Below are 26,525 nucleotides of genomic sequence, written 5' to 3'. Positions count from 1 at the left end.
GACTGTGGTGGGTAGGGTGTGCAGTGATGTTAACACCGCTTCTACACTCGAGGAATGATAGGCTCCTGCTCCTAGAGCGGTCTGCAGTGCTGGACTGGTTGTTTCAACGGAGCCTGCCATCCCTCCTTTTCGGGACTCTGTGTGCAGGGGCTATGTGACCTTGTGGCGGGGGAGGACGGTTACACATTCCCCTGCTGCGTGGCTCTGTGGTCCGGGACAAGGACTGCTGCATAAGTTCTGTAACCGCCCTCCCATGCCACAAAGTCACGTATCCTCCACCAACACAGAACATGGAAAACACCTCCCAGACCGACCAGGGTGCCCACTGACTGCACTGTGTGTGTGATCTGCTGTTGATCCTGCCCCCGTGTCTGTACCCTGGTAAAGGTGACTGTCCTATGCAATTAACAACCCCCTTCCCCCCCCCCCCCTTCACAGACAGTCTTCTGTAGAAAAACTTGGCGGAAATAGTAATTAACAGCAAACTACTTTTAATAATCAACTACACAGTTAGGGGATGAAACTGGGATTGGGGCTTCGGTGAGCCAGGAAGGGAAGGACTTCTCAACATTTAGGGAATGAGAGCCTTCTTGTATTTGTGCACTCTGCAGGGGTGCAGTGACAGTTTTCACGGCCCCTGTCGCCCCTCCTTCTTGTTACTTTGGGTGAGGGGGGGTTGGGACTTTGTGGCAGGGGAGGGCGGTTGCAGATACAGTGCAGGGGGGCTCTGTCCTCCTGCCTGCGGTCCTGCAGAACATCCACAAGGCGCCGGAGCGTGTCAAATTTTCCCTGGGCATTTCCTGTGTGGCTGGTCAGAACATCCAAGCTCGGACTGCTGTCCAGAGCGTCAACAGAGTGGTGCACTGTGGGATAGCTCCCGGAGCTACTAAGGTCGATTTCCGTCCATACACAGCCTAATTCGACATAGCCATGTCGAATTTAGCGCTACTCCCCTCGTTGGGGAGGAGTACAGAATTCGAACTAAAGAGCCCTCTAGGTCGAACTAATTAGCTTCCTGGCGTGGACGGGTGCACGGTTAAGTCGAATTAACGCTGCTAAATTCAACATAAACTCCTAGTGTAGACCAGGCCTCAGTAATGCAAGTTTTGTCTCCCCATTTAATTGACTCTCCCACAACCTTCTCTGCATTTTCTTCCATGCTGTCCCTACACACTGAAAGCCCTTTCCAAGCTGATACACTATGACACTATCCTCTCACAAGCACCCACATGTCTGGGTTTAAGCCAGCCATTCCTGTTTTTGCCCCTTTCCAGCACTGATATAAAACTGGACGTGGTTTTGTCCAGTATCATGCACAGGGAACGCCATTTTGCAGAGCACACTGCTCTGTGCCTGTCAGCATGCCGCATGCTAAGTCACACAGGTGGGGGCAGGGCATTCTGCAAAATGGTGTCCTCTGTGCAGCATGACCTCACACGCACCGTGCATGACAGGTCACACTGGGGGGTGTAGGGGGGGGGGTCATGCAGGTGGCAGCAGAGACAGCCAAGGGGATGTCCTGTATTCTGGGGAGGCACAAGTGGCCACCGTACCCTATCATCATTTAGATCCTTCAAGATCCACTTTTACCATGAAGACTGCAAGAGAAAGAGAGTTTATGCACCTCCCCACCCAAAAAGCAAATGGATCTACCAATATGTGCCAGCCACTGCCCTGCCCTTGTCACCTGTAACTCCATCCCCTGCCCTTCTGTTGTACTTGTCTTTCAGGATGTGAGCTATTCAGACAACGGACTGCGTGACCCTCTAGGCCTTGTGCGCTTTGCAGGCGCTGTGCAAGCAGACACAATGACAATAACAGCACTGCTACCACACCAGAGCTCACTTCGGCTCCTGAGAGCTGCCCTGCAGTGCCTCCTCTGAGCCAAGCCGTACGAGAGTAAACCGCAGCGCCTAGCACCAGCACGAGGAGGGGATGCTCCGAATAGCCAGCTGCAGCCAGCCCCGAGGAGCTGCCCCAGAGGTCGCAGGCCCATCTCAGTGCTCCCAGCGGTGTGGGGCGAGCCAAGGGGCTGGGGAGGGGCAGGCACTGTGCGGCACCAGGCTGGTTGTCGCCCCAGTGCCACAGACCTGATAGCTGGCTGGGGGGTTAAGTTTACAGCATATCAACGACGTCACTGAGCGTTTCCGTGACGTCATCGCCTACTACGATGACGTCGCCATTCACCCGGACCCCAGGCGCCTAACGCCCTCCCTGCCCCCACCCACGCGGGGCCCCTGGGTAATGTAGTCCAGCGGCAGGACTACAATACCCAGGGGGCTCCGCGCCACACCCTCTCTGCCGGCGCCGCAGTAACACCGGGTCCTGCTCCCGTCCCCCTCCTCCCCCCGAACAACATGGCGGGGCTGGGCAGCGGGGAGCGCTGGGCAGAAGGTACCGAGCGCCGCGGCACTTGGCAGCGGCCGAGGGAGCTCGGGGGGCCGGGCACGGAGTGGGCACTGGGGGGCTGGGCAAGGAGCGGGGTGGGTAGGGAGTGCAGAGGGGAGGGGTACTGGGGGTGCTGTGCAGGGAAAGGAGTGGGGAGGGGAGGGGGCACTGGGGCTGGGCAGGGAGGGGGATGAGGTTACTGTGAGGGTTGAGGAAGGGCTTGAAGTTGCAGTACATTTTTCTCTGCAAACCGTTTTGTGCAACCTGGCCCTGAAGCTATAGTTTCCAGTCCATGCAGCATTTATATTATTCTGCACTATTATTAATTTGCAATTTGTATTTGGTTCTTGCTTTGTTGATATTGCTCCTTTGTTTTCTCTATTACTTGCTTTGTGTAATATGTTTCTCAGCTACAACACACACAGAAAAAAGACCCCCATTAAAGATAATCCATGGATAATGCTGTGATGAAAGATGAATTTTTCTTTCATGGATTTTTGTATGTGAAAAGATGTTTCCATTAGAATGAATATTGGGATTATTTATGCAGGATATTATCACAGCACTAATTTAACCATAAATTCCTTTATTAGATACAAAGGCTAATTGATAGTTATACAGTTGCTCTAAACATGCCGAAATAATAAGCAATGTACTACTCCAAACAGTAACAAAACATTTATAAGCATTTGATCAAGATAGTTACAAATGGGCTAAAACCAGGGATGCTTAGACCCATACTGGGCCACTCCAATGTGGTCAGGCAGGTATTAGCAATGAACCCTTTAAGAGCTAATTTTTTTTAATACCCTTCAACAAACAAGTGATGTCCTTGCCAGTTGCTGACTTCAGTGAAAAATTGATTTGAGGCAGTTCTCCCTTATTTGCAGTCTTAATCCAGATAAAGTTTCCAACCTCCTTTCTTCCGAAGGCCTTTCCTCCATGTCTCTCTCCCACCTCCTTGCTGACTAACAGTTTTTCCTTTGCATCTGAGTTCATAGGCCCCAATTTTTTAGAACACTGATAAATGGGGTGGGAAGGTCCATGTTGGTTATTTTTAAGACAGTTTCTTTGTCTTATTTAAAACCATTTGCAGTCACCGCTGTTGGTCAGAGGCCTTTTTAGGAACTTCCCTTATTTCATTCTTTGAGCAAAGCATCCTCCCCCCTTCATTCCTTCTGGCCTTATAGCTTGTTACTTTGAAGACCTTTTTTTTTTTTACTTGCTAGTTTGGAACTTTCTTTACAACGCATTTCTTTAACCAGATTTATTTATACTTTAATTCTCTAATTAAATGTTTGTTTATTGTACAGTGAAACATGTAATGATATGTCACTGCATTTTTGGTAATACAGTCATAACGGGGACATGTTGCTTTGCAGCCTTAATTGACGCGCTCAGAAGGAATGCACGCCCAGCAGAGGAAAACAGTGAGAGTTCTGACTTCTGTGCTTGCAGCAACTGTATGAGAGGGAAGAACGAGAAGTGCGACAATGAGAGGGGTCAAGCAGGCTCTGAAGAAGCTAATATGACTTACACGGAGGAGCAGTTGTATGGGGTACAAAGGTAAACAAAATATTTTCAGTAGACCCTACATTAAATTGTATTGGCAAAGGGAAAAGTCTTACATACGTGATCTTTTAGTAACCAAATATCAACTGCAAAGCTGCTGTAGTCCTGAGCAGCTAATGTGCACTTGTGGTCTGATTGAATGGCGTTTATGGGTGTTGTGGGTGCTCTGCACCTTTTGAAAATTGGGCCCTTATAAGTATCTCTGAGTGGTGAAATCTGCAGTATCAACTATATTCTGAACTTTAAGTTAAAATTCCTTGAGGTGTTATGGGTTTGTCACAAATAATGAACAGTTATGTCTATTATGAATATCTGTATTTAGTTTCTAGTCAGTTTAAACTATGGAGCCATCATAATCATAGGAGGAATATGCATAATAATAGGTGATTAACAAAAGTTGCTGTATATAAACAGAATGTTAGTCACTTTGCCTTCCTAAATTTAACTGTGAATATTTACTACAAATACTGCAGCTAATTTACCCATATTGTAATCTAAAGAGTTAGCAAAAGATCATTTTAAAACAGCTGTTTTTTTTTTAAAGTCACAGGATCACAAACATTTTCTTTTTAGATTACTAGGTTTTAAACATTAAAAAGTAGAACCATTTTTAATTATTTTTTTGTGGCAAGGAGACCTAGCTCTAGCTAAGACTTGAAATTCTAAGTTTCAGCCCAAGCTTACTTTTCCATCTGAAACAGACTCCCTGAAAAGAAGGATTTGATGAAAATAAGCATAACTGTATGTTTAAATTTAGGCCTTGTTCCTACAGGGACCTCTGCATGGGCAAGACCCCTGTTTCTGTTGACTTCAGTGGGGCTCTGTGTGGATATGTGTGTCCTCTGTGTGCAATGCTTCACACAGAGGACACAGCAGCATGCTCGTGAAAATGAGGCATGGCTGAGGCAAAGGATAGTATAGTCAAATATTGTTCACCCTCCTGCATTGTCAGTGAATCTCAGTTTTAGCCTTTCTAGCCCTGAGCTGTTTGAGTAGAAACTGAGGAAGGATAGTTCAGTAGTTACAGCACTAGTCTGGGTTGTGGGAGACCTGGGTTCAGGTCCTGCTCTGCCACAAATGTCCCATGTAACCCAGGGCCAAGTCACATAGTCTCTCTGTGCCTCAGTTCTCAATCTGTAAAATGGAAATAATAGTACTTCCCTACCTCACAGAGGTGGTGTGAGCATAAGTGCATTAAAGATTATGAGGTGCTCAGGTACAACATGCATGGGGGCTATATAAGTATCTGAGCTATGCAGACAACCATTGTGGCTTTCACAAATAGAGATAACAATGGGGGACCCACCAAGCTTCTTTTTACTTGTTGATCAATGTCAGGATTTTAAATGTAGTCTTCTCAGGTGAAAGTAATTTAAATAAGCTCTTCTACTGCAGGCGATACATATGCCTGGTTTGCTATCCTATATGAAATGAACCTGGTGATGTCCAGTTTTCCTGCTGGCCAGGTGTTCAGGTTCCGAAGTTATGTGCATGGTACAAATGGGCACACTAATGGCTTTCTTACCAGGGCAGGCAAGAGATGGGTGAACATGGAGACCAAACTACACACCAGCTCTTTAGATCTCCTCCTTTCGGTTGAGGGTTGAGCTGGATTGGTGGGGAAGCTTGTGTTACCTCTGCCTGTGTTGCAACTGCTTTGTGGCTAAACAGAGGACTTCAGTTTCTAGGATGCACAACCTGGCACCTTCTTCAGCACTTATGTTTTTACTAAGTGAATTTTAAGTTATACACATGACCCCATCCCTGAGACAGTGCTCTGATTCCTCATGTATCTTAGCAACATACAGTCTCTCTCTGCTGCTACTTTTTCCTCACCTATGTTAAGTGCTGTCTATTTGGTTTCTTGTAAAATTTTCTCTCAACTGTATTGTAGGAGGAGGCATGCAGATAATAAAAAAAACAAACAAAAAAACCCCCAATTTTGTCTTTTCAGAATAAAGAAGTGTAGCAATTATTATGAAATTTTGGGAGTTGAGAGAGATGCCAATGAGGAGGATTTGAAGAAAGCTTATCGAAAACTGGCCCTTAAATTTCACCCTGACAAAAACTGTGCTCCTGGAGCAACAGAAGCTTTTAAAGGTATGTGAGATGAAGTACGGTTTATTTTAAAAAGAATCTTCCAGCAAGGCTTGCTTCAGACTATGGTAATGCACCCTGGCTGAAGACTTCATAGAAACACAGACAGCTTATAATTTTTCATAGGTGATGGTAGGATGCATACAGTTTTCTTCATAAAATCCCACAGCTGCCTGACAAAGAGTTGTCTTTGTTAGGAGGAGTTTTCAAAGTACAGACCTCTGTGAGAAGCAGGATAGTAGTAAAATGAAAAGGCATCCTAAATCCCTTTGAAGTTTCACAGTGGTGCTTAAGCAGTATTGTTTGTAACGAATAGCCCTCATCCATTTGATCAATAATTTCCCTGGTTGTCTAATCACCTATTGTTCTGTATGTTCTATTTACTAGATTGTGAGCAGATCCCTACCATATTCAGGGTACATTTTGATCAATTTCATGGCCAGAGAGTTTTAAATTGGTCAATTTCACATTTTCAGATGTTTACATCTGAAATTTCATGGTATTGTAACTGGGGTGGGGTCCCAACCCAAAGGTACCCGGAGGTAGGTCTGATCTCTCCTCCTCCCTCTTCACCCCAAACAACCTTGCGGGGAATGGACAAATCCTGTCCCTCCCCAGCCTGATGGGTTCTCGCAGCTAGGAGCCCTATGGCTGGGGTGGTACCAGCAGCAGGGAGAGATCGGACCCACCTCCACAAGCCTCCTCCAGCTGCAGCAACCTCAGGGCTGCTGCCCAGTCCCAGAGCTTTCTGAATCAGGGGGAGGCACTAGGAGGTGGGTCTGATTTTCCCCCCGTTTCCCCCCTCAGCGCAGCCATGGAGGGGATGGACAAGTCCTGTTCCTCCCCAGCCTGGCAGAGGCTTGCAGCGAGGAGCTCCCCAGCAGGAGTGCTCCCAGAGCAGCATGGGGAGATCAGATTTCACGGGGAAGGGCTTATTTCACTGTCTATTGCATGTTTTTCGTGGCCGTGAAATTGGTAGGGCCCTAATTATGAGTTAAAAATCATGAAAACATTGAAAGTTTTTGTGTGTTATTCTGATTCTCTGAATTTTATACTAAGATTATATTATCTATATCAACAATCTTAGTATCTAAAGACTTAAATTAAATCTGTTATACCTTCTCTTTTTATCTTCCAACTATGGCCAGGACTATCTTAACACAGAGCTTGGCAAAGCCTTGCTTTCAGTTAGCCAGTGTTAAGGTAAAGAAGACATGAAGTTGCAAAGTTGTTGGGTTTTGGGGGGGTGGGGGTTGGCTTTCAGTGTAAATTTGCCTATGAAAAATGTATTTCAAATAGCATTAAGGGGGTACAAAAGTTCTAAATTTTAAAATCAAACTTCAGTGTTCTTTATTTACATTAATATTTAGATACCTTGAACATTAGAAAAAACTATACGAACACAACGTTCCAAGAGAAAGTTATTGCATACTTGAGTTTGTTGCTGCAGCTATTTGACCTTCAGAAATTAATATCTAATGATGTTGGTGTGTTCTGGGAGACATGGTGGCTGAAGGGTTTGGTAATAAAATATGGGGTCTTTCATCTTTGGGGCACTAGTTTAGAGCCAGCTCAGGTGGCTAGTGATGAGGTCATTGACAGCTGACTAGCTGTATGGTGGCCAATGTGAAACAATTTTTATATTTCAGGTCCTGGTAGACACCTAAGTGTATCAGTTTGTACCTTTATTTTCAGTCTCAGTGAAGTGGCTACAGATTGAATAGAAATGGCCATGGACATCAAACTGGTCTATTGGTGGCTCTGTCAGGTCAGAGTTGAGACATGTGTAGAGGAGAGGGGAAACTGCCAGTGATGTACTTATTCTATGAAGAGAGGTTTTAATTCTCCAAGGCTATCTCAGTGCTAAACATAATATGTCTAGTGGATTGCCTTTGGCATTAGAAAGCAAATTGGACAATTTTGAAAGCTACCACTTATTAATATAAAGGCACTTATTGTAAATTCCTTGATCCTTATTTGAGAATTTGTTCCCTAAATGTTGTGATCGAGCTCTATTCTTGATAGTCTCTCAGGTGACTGGTGGAACTCCCCTAGCTCAAAACTGTGCCTTTGAATGGGGTTGCCAGCAAGTGGGCATTTGTAAGATAATGGCCATCCCTCACCTCACTCTCTGTTCCTTTCTTTCCTCTGGTGCATGAGATCACTCTAACCCTCTTGCCGTTCTCACTTAGCCCTCTGTGATATGCTGTACACACAATTGCACTTGTTTAACTAAGGCCTTGTCTTCACTAGGAAAAAAGATATATTTTTAACCTATGCTAAGCTACCCTGTGTTACAAGTCTAGTGAAGACAAGGCAGTTGTAACCTTTCAGCTGATTGAAGTAAATCCTAGGAGGAGCATAGTGTTTATTTTGTCCAGCTCGTAGGAATGTAACACAAGTTAACTTAACACAAAGTTAAAAGTACACAACCTACAGGAAGGATGCAATGTCATGTAATTAACCATATGGTGTGTGGGCACACACTGTCTAAAGCCTACCATGTCACTAACTGGTTTCAGACTTAGTAAAAAGCTGTATTGTCACTCAGCCCTTTAACAGATTTCCAGAATGGTCTCTTCTCCAGTTTTCTGAGTATTTTCAACCCTTCAGTATGCTACAGGAGATGTTTTAACTTCCTGCTTCTATCCAAGATGAGTGCGCAGCTTTCATCAGTGCTAATCCCAGTATTCATAAGAATAACTGAAAGGGGCACTCACTTTGCTTTACGAATAACACCTCCAGTGGACATCGAGTCTCTGTCCAGATGGTGTCCAGAAAATGTGCCTCTATCAACTTGTTGCTACTCATCTTATAAAATTTAGCTTATGAAAGGCATATTGACTTGAAAAGATTGCATGAAGTAAATGTGTAATATTGCTCTCTTATTCTGCAGCAATAGGCAATGCTTTTGCCGTTCTGAGCAACCCTGAAAAACGATTACGATATGATCAATTTGGGGATGAGCAAGAGACTTTCAGCACTCCCCGGGCTAGGAATTATGATTATTACAGGGAATTTGAAGCAGACATCACACCAGAAGAAATATTCAACATGTTTTTTGGTGGGCACTTCCCTACAGGTCAGTGTTCTGTCTATATTGTCTTTGAAGTGTAAAGAGCTGGAAAGTTAGCTTTATTTGATACTGCTCAAGAACCTGAGGCCATGTCTACACTACACAGCTAACTCGACATAGACAGCTTACATCAACCTTACTGTGGAGGTTTATGCACTGCAATGTTCCTCCCACCGATTTAACTCTCTTGCTACGCTGACATAATAAAACCATCTCGACATTAGCTTTGCAAATGTTATGCAGAGCACAGCAGGCTGCTATGATCATGGCAATATTTTCTTCATTCGGGTCTAATCTGACAAAAAAGCAGCGCCAATGACCCTTTAATTGGCCAAATGCACATTCAACAGTCATTCTGCACCTGCTGAACCTGTTGTTGAAGTGCTTCTGGCTGCAGTTAAGGTTTCTGGTGTATGGCTTCATAAGTCATGGGAGCAAGGGGTTGGCTGGGTCTCCAAGGATCACTATTGGCATTTCCACATCCCCAATTAGAATCTTTTGGTCTGGAAAGGAACTTCATGCTTGCATCTTTCTGTACAGGCCAGTGTTCCTGAAGATACATGTGTCATGCACCTTCCCTGACCACCATGCGTTGATGTTGGTGAAATGGTCCTCCACAGTATGCAATACCATAGAAAAGTAGCCCTTTCTGTTGTTGTACTCCATTGCAAGATGGTCTGGGGCCAAAATGTGGATATGCATACCATCTATCACCCCACCACAGTTAGGGAATCCATTGCTGCAAAGCCATCTGCTATTTCCCACATGTTGCCAAGAGTCACAGACAGTTGTAGCAGGAGGCAATTAATGGCCCTGCACACTTGTATCGCTACAACCCCCATGGTGGACTTCTGTTTTGCAACTGATTGGTAGCAGTCTGGAGTTACCAGCTTCCACACAGCAATCACTACTCGCTTCTCCACTGTTAGGGCAGCTCTCATTTTGGTGGTCTTGTGCCAGAGGGCAGAGGCGAGCTCCGCACACAGTTCCAGGAAAGTAGCTTTGCACATCCGAAAGTTCTGCAGCCACTGCTCATCATCCCATACCTGCATAACGATGCAATCCCACCACTCAGTGCTTATTTCCTATGCCCAGAACTGACGGTCCACTGTGTGCAGCTGCTCTGTGAATGCCAACATCAATCTTGAATTGTTTCTTTCCATGGCACACAGCAGGGCAGACACCACAGTGTCATCAAATTCGCAGCTCATGAAATACTGCAGGATCAGCCACGTTGTGTTCATAATGCTCATCACGATACTGGAGAGCAGTCCAGGATCCATGCTTTCAGACAGAGATGATGGGCAGGAAGTTTACAGAGGCTGTTGAAAAGTGGTGCAAAACGTCGTAGGAAGCCCATAGAATGATGGGACGGAGAAAACTGCACCATGGGCCTCTGAGCCCAGCCCCATGATGCACTGCGATCCCTTCCCAGACACCTGGCGGCAGATGGTGGTGAGCTGCACACTGGGATAACTACCCACAGTGCACTGCTCTCTCTGTCAATGCAAGAGCACTAACTGGACATCACAAGGAGCATTATGTGGACGTTCAAAAGCAGTTTAATTACAGCGGTGGATGATTGTCAACATAACTTAAGTCGACTTAACTTTGTAGTGTAGACATAGCCTAACTGTTCTTTTTAGAACAGTAAAACCCGATAATTAAAGTGCCAGTTGCTGTTACTCTTTTCTCATTTCTTCCTTTATATGTCTAGCAAAACTCCTGAGATGCACAATTTTAAATTGAGTTTGTTGACTTCAGATTTTCAGAATGTGAACACCTATCCTAGCCTTGCTTTCTTCACATGTGCTACTACAACAGCATTCCCACGTGGTTCAGTGAACCATTCATGCTGTTCCTGCTCTGGTGTGGCCAGCCAGCACACTCCCAACCCCTGCCTGTGGCTTCTTGCCTCTCCTGAGAGTTTCTAATCAGCGCTGTGCTCCAGGGGTGAGAACCACTAACGCAGCAAGGGCTGAGGCAGGTTGAATTCCTTGTGGGCCACGTTTTTAACTCCAGCTTTAGTTGGCAAAACTGCCTCTTCTCTCTCCCCATTGCCTGAAGCCAGAAATGGTTTGGAGGTAGGGAGACGGTGTTTATCTCCAGGGATCAGGAGTGTGCTTGTCAACCACATCACCTGTAGTGCTGCTGTCATAGACAGCTCACCGAGGCATTGTCTACACTGGCAAGTATCTGTGCAGTAAAGCAGCTTTCTGCAGTGTAACTCCTGAGGTGTACACACTGCCAAGTCACTTAGTGGGCAGAAACTGCGCAGTTGCAGCGCTGTGAAAAAAAAAAAACCACCCTGACAAGAGGCGTACAGCTTTCTGCATTGGGCCTACAGTGCCGTGGTGCCAGTGTAGACACTCTGGTCGATTACAGTGCTGCAACTGGCTTCCAGGAGGTGTCCCACAATGCCTGTTCTCGCCTCTCTGGTCATCGGTTTGAACTGTATTGCCCTGCCCTCAGGTGACCAGCCATGATCCGCACCCCTTAAATTCCTTGGGAATTTTGAAATTCCCCTTCCTGTTTGCTCAGTGATGCGTACAGTGGTCTCAGCTCATCTTTTCAGGTAACCATGCCTGTTCCACGCACCAGGCAATCCCCTGCTTGGAGCAGTGCTGAGCTGCTGGATCTCATGAGCATTTGGGGAGAGGAGGCTGTCCAGTCCCAGCTGCGCTGCAGCTGTAGGAATTACGGTACCTACAGTCAGATTTCATGACAGAAAGGGGCCGTAACTGGGACACACTGCAGGGCAGGTCAAAGTGAAGGAGCTGCAGAGCACCTACCACAAGGCGTGGGAGGCAAACCACTGCTCCGGTGCTGCGCCCATGAGCTGCCAGTTCTACAAACAGCTGGACACAATACTCGGTGGCGACTCCACCTCCACAGTGAAGGCCACTGTGGATACTTCGGTGGCTTGTGTGCCAGTCAAGAGTGCACCGAGCCAAGAGGAGGAAATCTTGGACAAGGATGTGGTGCGGGGAGACCCAGAGGCAGAGGATGACTTGGAGGCCAGAGATGCATGCAGCCAGGAGCTCTTCTCTACCCCAGAGGAGGCTAACCAGTCACAGCTGTTGGAGATTGGCAAAGCACAAACAGGAGAAGCAGCCCCTGGTAAGTGGCTTTGATTTTGGTAATCGCTGAAGTGAGTTGTTGTGGGCAGGAGGGTTGCAGAAAGCAGGCTTGTCTGTATGATGTGCATACCGCCACGTGCCTAGTCTAAGTGATTGAACAGGGTGTTGATTGACTCCCTCACTTCACGGGAATCCTCCTCAGATCTCCAAGAAACGCTCATGGAGATACTGGGCAATCCGCTGCCGCGGGTTCTTTGGCAGAGCTGCTTTGTTTCTTGCCCCATTAAGGATAACTTTCCCATGCCACTCTGCCGTCACTGGGGGGGACCATTGCTGCACAAAGGCAAGCTGCTTAAGGGCCAAGGCGGAAGCCACAGTCTTGGAGAATCACAGAATATCAGGGTTGGAAGGGACCTCAGGAGGTCATCTAGTCCAACCCCCTGCTCAAAGCAGGACCAAACCCAACTAAATCATCCCAGCCAGGGCTTTGTCAAGCCTGACCTTAAAAACCTCTAAGGAAGGAGATTCCACCACCTCCCTAGGTAACCCATTCCAGTGCTTCACCACCCTACTAGTGAAAAAGTTTTTCCTAATGTCCAACCTAAACCTCCCCCTCTGCAACTTGAGACCATTACTCCTTGTTCTGTCATCTTCTACCACTGAGAACAGTCTAGATCCATCCTCTTTGGAACCCCCTTTCAGGTAGTTGAAAGCAGCTATCAAATCCCCCCTCATTCTTCTCTTCTGCAGACTAAACAATCCCAGTTCCCTCAGCCTCTCCTCATAAGTCATGTGCTCCAGCCCCCTAATCATTTTTGTTGCCCTCCGCTGGACTCTCTCTAATTTATCCACATCCTTCTTGTAGTGTGGGGCCCAAAACTGGACACAGTACTCCAAATGAGGCCTCACCAGTGCTGAGTAGAGGGGAATGATCACATCCCTCGATCTGCTGGAAATGCCCCTACTTATACAACCCAAAATGCCATTAGCCTTCTTGGCAACAAGGGCACACTGTTGACTCATATTCAGCTTTTCGTCCACCGTAACCCGTAGGTCCTTTTCTGCAGAACTGCTGCCCAGCCATTCGGTCCCTAGTCTATAGCAGTGCATGGGATTCTTCCGTCCTAAGTGCAGGACTCTGCACTTGTCCTTGTTGAACCTCATCATATTTCTTTTGAAATATTTGAAAAAAATATGGAGAAGACCTTCCCTTGATTCCCTTCTCACCCTCAGCAGCCAAGATATCTTCTATAATGAACACAACCTGTGGAAAATGTGGGGACAGTAATGATTGTAAGGTCCCCCATACAGTGCTGGCTCTCCCCAAGAGCCACGTGCCCAGTGTGCAGTATTGTCCTGGAACACTGATTTCCCCTGCCCCTGTGGTTACTCACCATTTTGGGGGTCTTGTGTGCTTGCCTGTCAGCCAGTTAGTGACAGGTATGTGAATAGTGGTTGTGTTTTAAATCACTGAATCAGTGCTCTGTGTGTTGCAAACAATACTGCTTTCTGTGAAATGTTGCATTTTGGCTTCACAGATAAGACCTTGGGAGCCCAGCCTCCCTCTTTGTTATCGCCAGCTGAACGGCTGCACAGAATTAGGAAGCGGCCACAAAGAACTAAAGAGGATTTTCTATGTGACATCATGATGCACTCCACGGCTGAAAAACAAGAATTGAAGGAGTGGTGGGACAGCGAGAAAGGGGACCGAAAGGAGAATATGGCGCACCAGAACGAAGCGGCTCTTAAAGGTTATGGAGCGTCTAGGTGGTCTGGTGCCATTGGAATATGTGTGCCATCTATCACCCCTCCGCAGTTAGGGAAGCCCATTTGTGCAAAGCCATTCACAGTGTCACGCACGTTGCCCGGAGTCACGGTCTTTCGGAGCAGGATGCGATTAATGGCCCTGCACGCTTCTGTCAACGCAAGTCCAATGGCCAACTTTCCCACTCCGAACTGGTTGGCGACCGATCGGTAACAGTCTGGAGTAGCCAGCTTCCACAGTGCAATCGCCATGCACTTCTCCAGCAGCAGGGCAGCTCTCATTATCATGTCCTTGCGCCGCAGAGCTGGGGCGAGCTCATCACACAGACCCAGGAATGTGGCTTTTCTCATCCAAAAGTTCTGTAGCCACTGCTCATCATCCCAGACGTGCATTGATGATGTGATCCGTCCACTCAGTGCTTGTTTCCTGAGCCCGAAACCAGCGTTCTGCTGTGGTCAGCACCTCTGAATGCCACAAGCAATCTCATGTCATAGCTAGTACGCGTGGAGAGATCAATGTTGAACTCCTCTTGCCTTTGTAGTTTAAGGAATAACTCCACAACACTTGTGACGTGTTAGTGAGAGCAAGCACCATCTTGGTCAACAGTATGGGATCCATTCCTGCGTGCAGTACACAAACCATTGAAAGATGGCACCAAATGCAGACGGTAGCACAGAGATTGCTGGTATGCGAAGCAATGCATCACGGGGCATTGGGACAGGGCCCAGGATGCCCCGTGACCCCTCCGCCTTCCCACAACTCCTAGCGGCAGAAAAGGAAGAGATGCTCTGTGGGACAGCTGCTCAGAGTGCACCGCTCCGAATACCGATGCAAGTGCCACAAGTGTAAACATGCTATTGCGCAGGCAGCTAACAGTGTGAATACACAACAGCGGTTTCCCTTCAGCACTCTCTGAGCGGCGATGTAACTGCCGGAACTGTAACTCTGCCAGGGTAGCAATACCCTGAGTATATGCAGATGTGCTATGACAGTTGCTGTGATATACTGCATGACCAGCTGTGATGTGTTCATAACAGTGACCACAGTAGTGGAAAGCAGTGCAGGCTCTGGGCACGCAGTAAACAGGGGCCATTGAAAAACACCACGAAACACAGTTGGAAGCCCATGGAATGGTGGGATGGGAAAAAATGAGTCGGGACATTGAGACCACAGCCAGGGTGCACAGCGATCCACTCCGCCATTCCACAACTCCTAGCCGCAGAAATAGCGAGTAGCGTAGTAGGATAGTTACCCATAGAGCACTGCTAAAGCACCAACTATGCATGTGCTCCACCAACAAAAAGAGCATTGTGTGAACATGCACAAGCAATGTCATTATATCAGTTTTTTATCATTGGCATAACTTGCATCAAAAAAAACCTCTGTAGTGTAGACAAGGCCTAAGTGAGGGCGTTACAGATTTTTGTGGCAAAGAAAAATAAGGGAGCACAGGGATTTTCATTACAACTCCTTATTAAAACTAAATAGCTATGACTTTAGAACACGTTTTTCTTCGTATTTGCTATACAACTAAACGTCTTCCTTGCAATTCTTTTGCAAAGCAGAAATTGTGTATGCTTTGCCTACTTCCAAGCTTAAACAAAGCTTAAAACTGTTTTGATATTAAAACCAAATCATAACTTCCTCCAAAAAAAAAAACTTTTGAGATGAACATTCTATACATTTTCCTAGCTCAAAGGTTATTTTTCTCTTTAATTGAGGAAAATCCGTTCAACTGTTTTGGTGCACGTGAACAAATCCCATATGCACCGAAACAGTTGTAAGCTGAAGCATAGGCTTTTGAGGAATTGGAGTTGAAAACCTTTGGAGATGAGCAAAACTATAGTTCCACACCAAACTTTTTCTTATGCTGGTAGGGTATTCTGCGTGAGGGTCCTGGGATCCTGGAACTTGCTCCCTCCACTTTGTCTGAAATATTATGAAATTGATGACCTGTGCATGCTACAAAAGCCACTTATTTAATCGGGTTTTGGAGAGATGGAAGATATGGACCCCGCGGCATTAGGGGGTCCATTTCTGTTCCTTTCCATTTGCTGGCCAACTGAGCCCTGGTCTATACTTAAATTTAGATCAACTGCTAGTGCCGTAGTTAAGCTGACCATACTTCCAGCGTGACGCGGCAAGGTTGATGAATGAATTTTTCTGTCAACCTAACTGCTGCTGCCTCTGGGAGGCAGATTACCAGCATTGACAGAAAGACCACTTCCGCTGATATAGGAAGTGTCTACGCTACGGTGCTACAGTGGCATAGCTGTAGGACTGCAACTGTGCCACTGTAGTGCTCAGAGTGTAGACATGCCCTGAGTTAATTTGTTACTCTTTGTTTAATGCTGCAAGTAAGCTGAGTTTATGGTACCAATGGGATGTTTTTTAATGCTGCTGGATGGTCATTATGCTGTTGCAAGTAATTGGCAGGGTGCCTCAAGCTTTGTGTATGGGCATTTTGTTATTTAGGCTTTAATAAATGAAAGTCAAAGAATTTATTTTAAGTTCAGTTTCTTGTAACAATGTTATTTTGCCCATGTTTGTAAAGTGCTTTGAGAACCTTGAATGAAGGATGTTATAGAAGTGTAAAGTTATATTAATTTCATGCAGGTTTAAAGATGGAGTCGTATTTCTGTGATTCTGATTAGGACAAACATTTTTAATTTGGAGCCTCTACTACAAAAGAGTTCTGAATTAAAAAGGAAAGAGCATAGCTATTCCGGTATGTAATGTAAAATCCATAGCTTTCAAAATTGGTAGAGCTTTTTAACAGCATCATTCTGATCAAAATAGCTTGTGCTTCTTTCTTCCTCCATCTCAGAAGTTCTAAAATAAATCAGCTGTATACTGTGTCTCTCTTTCGCCTACAAGAAAAGGAAATCCTGAATTGTATTCTTTATCTAGTAGGTACTTCTCCTTAATCTCTTCTCTCATTACAAAATCCTTAATGAGGCAATAAAGAGCTCAAAGAAAGAGAACAGAAATGAGTACAGCAGGGCAAATTTAGTAATTAAGAGCAGCCTAATTTATGGACTGAGTGATAAAGCCTATTACTTATATTTAGAGGCTCAGGTTCCCACGCAAAGTAGTCTCTCGAGGACATATTAAAACTCATGTGACAGCAAGAGTTGCAGTATAAAAACCCCAATGGGTCTCTGTTTTGTTTTTTTGTGTAGAAAATTAATTGAGATGGTTTTGCACAAAGTTTTGCTTTGCCTTTAGTTGTTGTTTTTTTCCTTAAACATTCCCTTTCTCTTGGCACACCAATACCCCAACATGCTGCATGATGGCTAGCTCCCATGTGCTCTTTTGGAATTTCAATTCTGAGATGTATTATTTGAAGTTTATAATCTGGCCTTTCATGACTGTGCCTGGTAACTCAGGCCATTTACTGTAAGGTGGGATAGCCAGCTAGAATTTCTGAGGAATAATAGATGCCTGCAATTGAATGAAAATGGCTAGTTCACCTCTTTGGGGTTTTTTAAAACAGGAAATATTCATATGTTTTCAAATGTAACACCAGACGCTCACTATTATCGGCGGCGACACCGAAATGAGAGAGCCTGGACGCAGGAAAAAGAGGAGGAAGAGAACAGGCCTCAGGTACTGTGAGAGGAAGCTGTTAGCTTTAAATATTGATCATGGCTTCAGTGGGCGCATTTCAAGTTCATATGGGTTTCAGTAGTGTTCCCTATGCAGTAGAACCTCAGAGTTATGAACACCAGAGTTACAAACTGGCCAGTCAACCACACACCTCATTTGGAACCAGAAACATGCAATCAGGCAGCAGCAGAAACAAAACAAAAAAAAAACAATACAGTACACTACTGTGTTAAATGTAAACTACTGAAAAAAATTAAGGGAAAGTTTAAAAAAAAAAAAGATTTCACAAGGTGAGGAAACTCCGTGCTTGTTTCATTTAAATTAAGATGGTTAAAAGCAGCATATTTCTTCTGCATAGTGAAGTTTCAAAGCTGTATTAAGTCAATGTTCAGTTATAAACTTTTGAAAGAACAACCATAATGTTTAGTTCAGAGGTGTTCCTGAGGTGTTCGTAACTCAGGTTCTACAGTTCTTAAAATGGGGAATGCCTCTAGAACCAGTAATATTTTTACAATCAGAATGGACTTTTTATGTGGGACCACTGTACTTGTCTCTTTATTTGCTACTTCCAAAATGTATCTTATTGTGGGGAGGGACTCAGAAAAGAGCTACAGTCTTTCATCAGTTGAAATGGATCAGTAGTGGCTGAAAATCATTACCATCCAATGTCAGTTGTGTAGCCTAATGGGAAATACGTTTGTGGTGTGGATTGACAAGTGTTCACAGGGCCGGCGCAACCCATTAGGGGTGCTAACATTTGGGGGGCGGTGATCACGGCAGCCAGATCTTCGGCTGCCCCAGTCGGTGGCAGCATTTTGGGGGCGGACCTTCCGCCGTCTCTGTCAGGGGTGGCATTTCGGGGGCGGGACCTTCCGCCGCCTAGGGCGCCAAAAACGCTGGTGGCGCTCCTGAGTGTTCATATCACATACGGTTGCAGTGAGCATTCTTGTTGGTAATCTTGATACAGACACCAAGGACTGAATAGCTACAGACTGCTTTCTGCGCTTCCCCTTAAGGGCCAAGGTTGAGGCAGGTGGGCAGGACAGTGTAAAAAGAAACGCTGTTATTGTCCGGGCTGTTCGTTTTATGGAGTAACAGAAGACTTTTGTCCCTAGAGCCATCACTGTTTCACTTGCACTAAATTCACTTACTTTGAGAAACATATTCAAACAAATAAAAGAAAATACACATCTCTAATTCCAAATTGCACTATGTATTATTTGTTAACCTTTAACATTCTTAAGAGTTTGTCATTGGGATCTTAAGTATTTTGTGGGATTTGAGAAAAAAAATTGTAATATTAGAAACTACAAGGAACCTGTAGATATAAACTGTATCCAAGCAGGGTGTTCCTTGCAGCCTCCTGGCAGCACAGTGTGCACATACTTTTTGAGGGATAGTTATTTGACTTATAAATGGAATTGTGCATTAAAGAAACTTTATGAAAATTTGATTAGGAAAAAACTTATTTATTTATTTATTTGAAATTTAGGTTATTAAAGTGTTTTTCTAATAAAGGTAATTTTGAAATTTAACTAGTTTGAAATTTAAATGTCATGCTTCTTCTGTTAACTCAAGGATAGTCTCTGTTCTTGTCTGATTAACATCTGATACATTGTCTGCCTAGAGACTGCATCCTGCCTTTTATGAGCTAGTAGTTCTTATTCCCATCCCTAACTTTTATCATCCACTAACTATGGTTGTCCATTTCAGAATACATACTCTGCATTTATTCAGTTGCTACCAGTTTTGGTGATCATAGTTGTGTCAGTTATAACTCAGCTGATGGCCACTAATCCACCGTACAGCCTGTTCTACAAATCGTAAGTCCAACTTTTCAAAAACTGTTTATCTGGTCTAGGTTGCTTGGAGTGGGGAGGTAGAAGGATGTTGGACTTAATAGAGAATTCACAAACTTTTCCCATCTGGTCTCTGCAGAAAGCATTATCACTTTGTAATTAAGGGACATGGGCTATTTCCATTTTTATTGGTTGCTTTTCCTAGGCACTACCATAATACAAAACCATCAAGGAGCAGGGCCCCATTGTAACAGGCTATATACAGACAAGTAACAGAAGACGGTCCCTGCCCCAGAGAGCTCACCATCTGGTTTAAAACACTTTCATACGGTGGTCTAGTAGCATTTAGCACCTTCTAAACCAGTGGGATCTGGAGCATTACAGAGCAACCTGGTTAGCCCTGGAAGGAGTGGGGAATGCCTAGCATTGTTCTAATCAGGGCTTGGGGAAAACCCACGTGCCTGTTTATCCAGCGCAAGTAGAAATGCTGCCCAAGAGAATAGGCCAATTTGGGCTGTAGAGCTGGTGGGGGATTTTCCCTTGGAGGGAGAGTAGAGCCACCCAAGGACCACTAGTTCTTTTTTGGGGGGAAAGGAGCGGTAGCTAGGTGGAGCTGAGGAGCTGTAAAGCATGAGACCTCCTATGTGCGCAGGATGGCAGCAGCAAAGGACTCTGCAAAGATCCTGGGGTTGCGAAGGTATTGTTGATTTGAATGGTAGGAAGGATGTGCATGGTTGATTTATACACCAGTGTAAATGCGATATCCATGGGCTTGGGGTTGTGGACTGGTGCTGTTCATGGCCTGCAGGTGTTTTCAGTTGGATGAATGGGTGTCAGGGAAACATTTCAGATCCTCCTTTCAATCCAAAGCAGTTTTAGCTTGGAACAGTATTAGCTTGGTGTTCAATCCGTGCTGGATCGAAAGGCTTATCATGACTGTGGAGGAATATTTAAGGAGAGTTGGAACAAGTAGGTGGGAAAGAAACCTGCTGTATTAAACGCTCAGCCCAAGGGGGTTCTGCTTTGTTAATCCGGAATAAAATGAGTTTGAGGGCTTAGGCATTTGCCTCTTTGCAGTTTTGTCATTTAAAAAGCAATTCGCTGTTTGCAACAAAATTCCCCCCTCCTTTTGGGGCATTGTCACGTGTTGTCTCCTCCTTATACCTATCTCATAGAACTGGAAGAGACTCCAAAAGGTTGAGTCCAGCCCCCTGCCTTCACTAGCAGGACCAAGTACTAATTTTGCCCCAGATCCCTAAGTGGCCCCCTCAAGGATTGAACTCACAACTCTGGGTTTAGCAGGCCAATGCTCAAACCACTGAGCTATCCCTCTCCTTCACATAGCCCTTCCCAATGCTGAGAGTTGTTGGTCAGGTGACAATCAGGACCATGTGTGAGAGGAGGGGCATAGCCACAAGAGTTCACTTCTGATGAAATCCAGTGTTTGAAAGGTCTGGGTTTGCCCCCTTTAAAGAACAGGGGGGCCATTACAGATTTCAGTGGAGGGCAACTTCTTGCAGGAGTCCAGGGGCTGCTTTGGCCACTGGCAGCTCTTGGATTTTTGGAAGGATGAAAGGTAAAAATCAGTCTGTTTCATTTGTTGTGGTTATTTCCTATATTGTTAATAATATTTTATATAGGCTTTCTACAACAGAATTACCAACAGAGGACAAACCGGAAATTTTTAAAGCTAAGCAATCTGCGCCTAGAACCCAATACCAAATAAAACCTAACTTTCAAGCTTATAAAGCAGCAAAGTTCAGACCATACAGGAGACAAATACAGTAAAATATTATTGATTCCAGATAGCTGTGCAGTCACAGCAGTAAACGCCTACAGCTGCTTGCCAGATATCTCTGACTATGCAGGATCACCTGTCTTTGATTTTTAAAATATAAAAACATGAAATTCAGTGCTAACACCATACTTTTTGAAACCTTCTTTTCATACCAATACCTTCCTGGCTTAGTGCAAGGCTCCAACAACAACAAAAAACAAACCATCCATCTTAAGCTATTGACATAAAACATATTTTGCTTTCATTTGAAAAATGTGACAGAAAAACATGAACTTCAATTGCTGTTTGACAAGATAACAGAAGTGAAGGTCTAATGATAAAATAACTGGAGGTGGAGGGAATTAAAGAACTCGAGGCTGTGCATTTGCATTGTGATCCATTTCTTGGCAAGCTCCGAGAAAGGAGTCGGAAGTCTGGCGTTTGTCACAGAAGGGAACACATTGATTAAAGCAGTATTAGCTTGGTGTTAGTGAGGTAGGAGTATGAATCCAGTCACTGCAGTGCTGGAACAGAGGCAGCGCTGAGATAGAGGGGCTCCTTCAGAGAGAGATCACAAGAACATCACATGAATCTTGTGCCACAAGGTGACTGTCAGGCTTGTCCTGGGTTGTATCTGCTCCCACCTCCTTAGCAGAGAGCGCTCTCCCGGTCAGCTCAGAGGTAACGGGCAGGATCAGGTTTCACCACAGCTCCCGTTGTGGGAGGCTTGCTCCCTATCCTGCTGCCTCTGGGATGGAGTTTTCTGACTTTTCAATGAACTTCTAGGGGTTTTGCTGCCTGCCTTTCCCAGCACTTGTTCCCCTGTACCCCTTCAGCAGGACAGATGCCTGGCAGCCAGGCTGCTCAGCATGCAGGAAAGCGTCCACCCCACAGGCTATGCCAGCAGCAGATGGCTCCTGCTCCAAGCTACTGGCAAGCCTGGTGATCAGGAGCCCAGAGGGATGAGCTTTCCTCCCCAAAGTGCTGCAGAAGGACACAGATGCCAAGGGGGAGCCGCTGTGGGAGGGCTTTGCTTTCTGCCTCTGCCTGCCCTCAGCTACATGCTTCCTTTATCTGCAGCTGGGGCTGAGGTGCTTCATGGGGGAAGGAGGCAATTGCCCCTCCTAAATGGCACCCCTATTGGGGGTAGCATAATTGGAACTCGCTGAGGTTGGGCTCGCATTCTGTCCTTTTTCATGGGGTGTTGTTTTTCAGGCTGCTCCAAAATTCTTATCACTGTTACCACAAGATGTCAGCCTGCATGTCTGGCAGATAGCAAGATACTCCCCCAGTGAGTCTTTTGAGTTGTGCCTGCCAATCCCAAGTGAAACGCTCCCCGCCGCTCCCAGAATGGGCAGTCCCTCCTGCTGCCTCCATGCCCTTTGATCCAAGAGAGTCACACTTCAGCCCTGCGCATAGAGACACATGCTCTGCCGCTAAACCTTATCTTTAGGAATTAAACTTCTACAAACTCCATTGTTCTTAATGCAGAGAGTAAAACCCCCAGACCTTGTGAGAGAGGAAGAAAAGAGGGTTTTTAATAAACCAAGAAGGAAGGGACAAACCGAACTGTGGAAGGAGGGAGAGGCATGTCAGATAGTGTGTGACCCTCCCTTTTTGGCTGCTTTCCACTCATCCAGGGCAACAATTCGAAAGATGCAAAGAGAGGATCCAAGAAGATTAGAAAGAAGAGTGTGGTTTAAACCAGTGGAGAAGGCAGAAAGGCTAGCTCCACACAGCTCCCCTGACTGCAGGGCAGTTTCAAAACATTAGAAGGAAATGGAACCAGGATCATCTCTTATTCAGAATTCCACAGGATTCTATAATTTGCCCTCAGGTGCCTAAAAAATATTATGTGAGGCAGTGGAAATCGACGTGGAATGGGCTATATGACTACAGTCACATTGCACCCTCAGATATTTGGCCCTGTGCCCTAAATGCACCCTGAAGACTGCTGTCCTTTCAAGTTTGTCCAGTCATTTCCCACGGATGTTGACAGGAAGCTGCTGGAAAGTGCAGGCAAACAAACAAACAACGCAGTGTTTGGGCCTTTTTATGTCTTGGAAGGGACTTGACCAAGTTACCAAGAACTCCCCAGAAAAATGCAGTCTCATTAATGCATACTGTACTTGAGTTTGGGCAGTATCAGTTCTGAGGCTGCTCCTTTTAGATTCCATTTTTTCATTTTAAATCTCTTTAGATATTGTGTCTTCATTGTGTTTTTCTAGCCAGTCATGTTTATTTCATCATCTGTGTTAGGAAGGTATAAGGTTGATTATGGAGCAGGGAGATGTGTAATTTCTTTAGTGAATGGTTGAGGGCGCTGTAGTTCTGCAATAGCTGCTGTGAAGTTGTTACAGGTATTTCCTGCTGGGAATATTCGAATGAATGAGCACTTCTCTCTCCTTGCCTTTTTTAACATTCCTTGATATTTCTGAACTGCCTTAAAAACACATTTGTCTCTATGCTGTTTTCACAGGTCCATAGGCCATACCGTTCCTAGAGAAACACAAAACCTTCAGGTGCCTTATTATGTTGATAAAAACTTTGAAAATAGTTATAAAGGAGCAGAACTTCAAGAGCTAGAGAAAACGGTTGAAAAGGATTATATAGACTATATACAGACCAGCTGCTGGAAGGAGAAACAACAAAGTAAGTAATCTTTGTTATTTATAAGTGTGTAGGTACACATCACAGGAAGTCAGAGCGTGGCTTTGCTTGAGAAGGTATTTCCATTGTAAGCCCTAGGTTACAGAGATATATAACTTTCTAAACCATGAAGAACAGAGCTGCAGCCCATGGGGCATCCTCAGGGCCATACAGGAAGTGTGTGTGTGTGTGTATATGTATGTATGTATATGGTGTGAATGCATAACACATAGAGAGCTACATATGCGGCCCACAGTGGTAAATGTTTAGAACAGTGGTTCTCAGCCTAAATTACCTTTGCCCTGACTTTTCACACCTGCTCCCTTTTGTCACCTGGTTAATTTGTTGTTGAAAGCTTGACACAGTTCATTTTGGCTGATTTTAAGAGATGAATTTGAAGTGTTTTTCACCAGTGGACTTTTTTTTTAGGTGCTTTCTTTTACACTTGAATAACTCAGGGTAGCAATGTATTAAAAATGAAATGCACCACATTTATTCATCTGATCTTTGACAGATCCAGAAAAAAATTGAAAATGGCATTCACGTACCATGTTACTTTGTATCACATTTTAAAGAGACAGAGGCAGAAAGCATGTGCTTATTTGAATGTGCCACTTTTATTTGAGTCCGGGGTCATGTTTTTTACCACCGTCAATAATTCATTTTATTTTAAGAAAATGCAATGCAAAAAGTGACAATAAAATGTTGAGACTTTAAAATGCACAAAAGTTAGGAAATTCAAAATTATTATTCTCACATCAACCTTAACTTGGCAGCAGGAAGTGCCTGGAGGTAGGCAGAGGAGCAGGGATGCAGCATGCTGGGAGCAGCAGGGGAGGGGAGTTTGGTGGCTGCAGGAAATAACTCAGTGGGCCGTGTGTTTGAGACCCTTGATCTAGTCCAACCTCCTGCATGATGTAGGCCATAGGACTTCCCTGAACTAATTCCTGCTTCAAGTCGAGTATGCTCTAGTTCAACTACAGCTATCTTTTACAAAAACCTCTCACTTTAATTTTAACATTTCCAGTGATGGAGAATCCACCACAGCCCTTGTTAAATTGTTCCAGTGGTTAAGTACCCTCATTGTTAAAAATGTGTGCCTTCTTTCGTGTCTGAATGTGCCCCTCCTCAAGTTCCAGCCATTGGATCATGTTGTACCTTTGCCTGTTAGATTGAAGAGCCATTGATTGTAACGTTTCTATTCCCCATATAGCTATTCATAGACTATCATCAAGTCACTCTATAACCTTCTCTTTGATAACCTATGGTTGTAATAGGAGCCAGATCCTCAGCTAGTGTAAATCATAGAATATTAGAGTTGAAAGAGACCTCAGGAGGTCATCTAGTCCAACCCCGTGCTCAAAGCAGGACCACCACCAACTAAATCATCCCAGCCAGGGCTTTGTCAAGCCAGGTCTTAAAAACCTCTAAGGATGGAGATTTCACCACCTCCCTAGGTAACCCATTCCAGTGCTTCACCATCCTCCTAGTTAATAAAATAGTGTTTCCTAATATCCAATCCCCACTGCAACTTGAGACCATTGCTTCTTGTTCTGTCATCTGCCACCATGGAGAACAGCCGAGCTCCATCCTCTTTGGAACCCCCCTTCAGGTAGTTGAAGGCTATTATCAAATCCCCCTTCACTCTTCTCTTCTGCCAACTAAATAACCCCAGTTCCCTCAGCCTCTCCTCGTAAGTCATGTGCCCCAGCCCTTTCGTTGCCCTTCGCTGGACTCTCTCCAATTTGTCCACATCCCTTCCATAGTGGGGGGACCAAAACTGGACACAGTACTCCAGGTGTGGCCTCACTAGTATTAAATAGAGGGGAATAATCATTTCCCTTGATCTGCTGGCAATGCTCCTACTAATTCAGCCCAATATGCCCGTGGCCGCCGGACTGCTTCTCGTCCACTGTAATCCCCAAGTCCTTTTCTGCAGAACTGCTGCTTAGCCAGTCGGTCCATAGTCTGTAGCGATGCATGGGATTCTTGCTTCCTAAGCACAGGACTCTGCACTTTTCCTTGTTGAACCTCATCAGGTTTCTTTTGGCCCAATCTCCAATTTGTCTGGATCACTCTGGACCCATCCCTACCCTCCAGCGTATCTACCTCTCCCCCTAGTTTAGTATAACCTGCTAACTTGATACGGATGCAGTTAATCCCATAATCCAGATCATTAATGAAGATGATGAACAAAACTGGCCCCAGGACCAATCTCTGGGGCACTCCACTTGATACCGGCTGCCAACTAGACATCGAGCCGTTGATCACTACCCATTGAGCCTGACAATCTAGCCAGCTTTCTATCCACCTTATAGTCCACCAGGACCGCCCAGTAGAGGGGCAATTTGCCCTGGGCCCGCCCCCACGAGAATGTCTGAGGCTCCCTGCCCCCGCCCATCCGCTGGCGCCTCAGCGTGCCGCGTCCAGGAGCTGCCCTGGACAGAGCTAAAGTGGTGTGGCTCCAGTGGGGCCTGAACTCCTCCCGCTCAGAGCCGTGTGGTAAGGGGGCAGGTCTGCGAGCTGCGGCCAAGCGGCGGGAGCTCAGTCCCGCCGGAGCCGTGCCGCTGCAGCACTGTCCAGGGCCGCTCCTGGATGCGGTGCGCTGAGGCTCCAGGAGAGGGGGGGAGGCGGGGGTAAGCGGCATGATAAGGCGGCCGCTGGGGTTGAATGAGGGGCAGGGAGTCCCGGGGACAGGAAAGGGGCAAAGGTT

General features: G+C 45.5%; 1 protein-coding gene across 2 annotated transcripts in view; it reads left to right on the top strand.

Moving 5' to 3' along the window:
- Positions 1–2,241: 2,241 nt before the first annotated feature.
- DNAJC18 (DnaJ heat shock protein family (Hsp40) member C18) overlaps positions 2,242–26,525 on the top strand; it is a 33,918-nt gene continuing 9,634 nt past the window's right edge. Inside the window, exons 1-7 of one of the 2 annotated variants that reach the window (XM_039483453.1) lie at positions 2,242–2,394; positions 3,771–3,954; positions 5,915–6,060; positions 8,954–9,139; positions 17,475–17,587; positions 19,301–19,410; positions 23,643–23,815. In XM_039483453.1, the coding sequence (XP_039339387.1) occupies positions 2,358–2,394; positions 3,771–3,954; positions 5,915–6,060; positions 8,954–9,139; positions 17,475–17,587; positions 19,301–19,410; positions 23,643–23,815 (949 nt within the window). In that variant the 5' untranslated portion in view covers positions 2,242–2,357. The remainder of the gene's footprint in view (positions 2,395–3,770; positions 3,955–5,914; positions 6,061–8,953; positions 9,140–17,474; positions 17,588–19,300; positions 19,411–23,642; positions 23,816–26,525) is intronic. The other variant, XM_039483454.1, reaches the window with a different exon arrangement.

The sequence above is a fragment of the Mauremys reevesii genome, linkage group 8 (assembly GCF_016161935.1).
Source record: "Mauremys reevesii isolate NIE-2019 linkage group 8, ASM1616193v1, whole genome shotgun sequence".
In the NCBI taxonomy this organism is placed as follows: domain Eukaryota; kingdom Metazoa; phylum Chordata; order Testudines; family Geoemydidae; genus Mauremys; species Mauremys reevesii.
The sequence above is the reverse complement of the archived record's forward strand: the minus strand, read 5'-3'. Positions and strand labels throughout refer to the sequence as shown.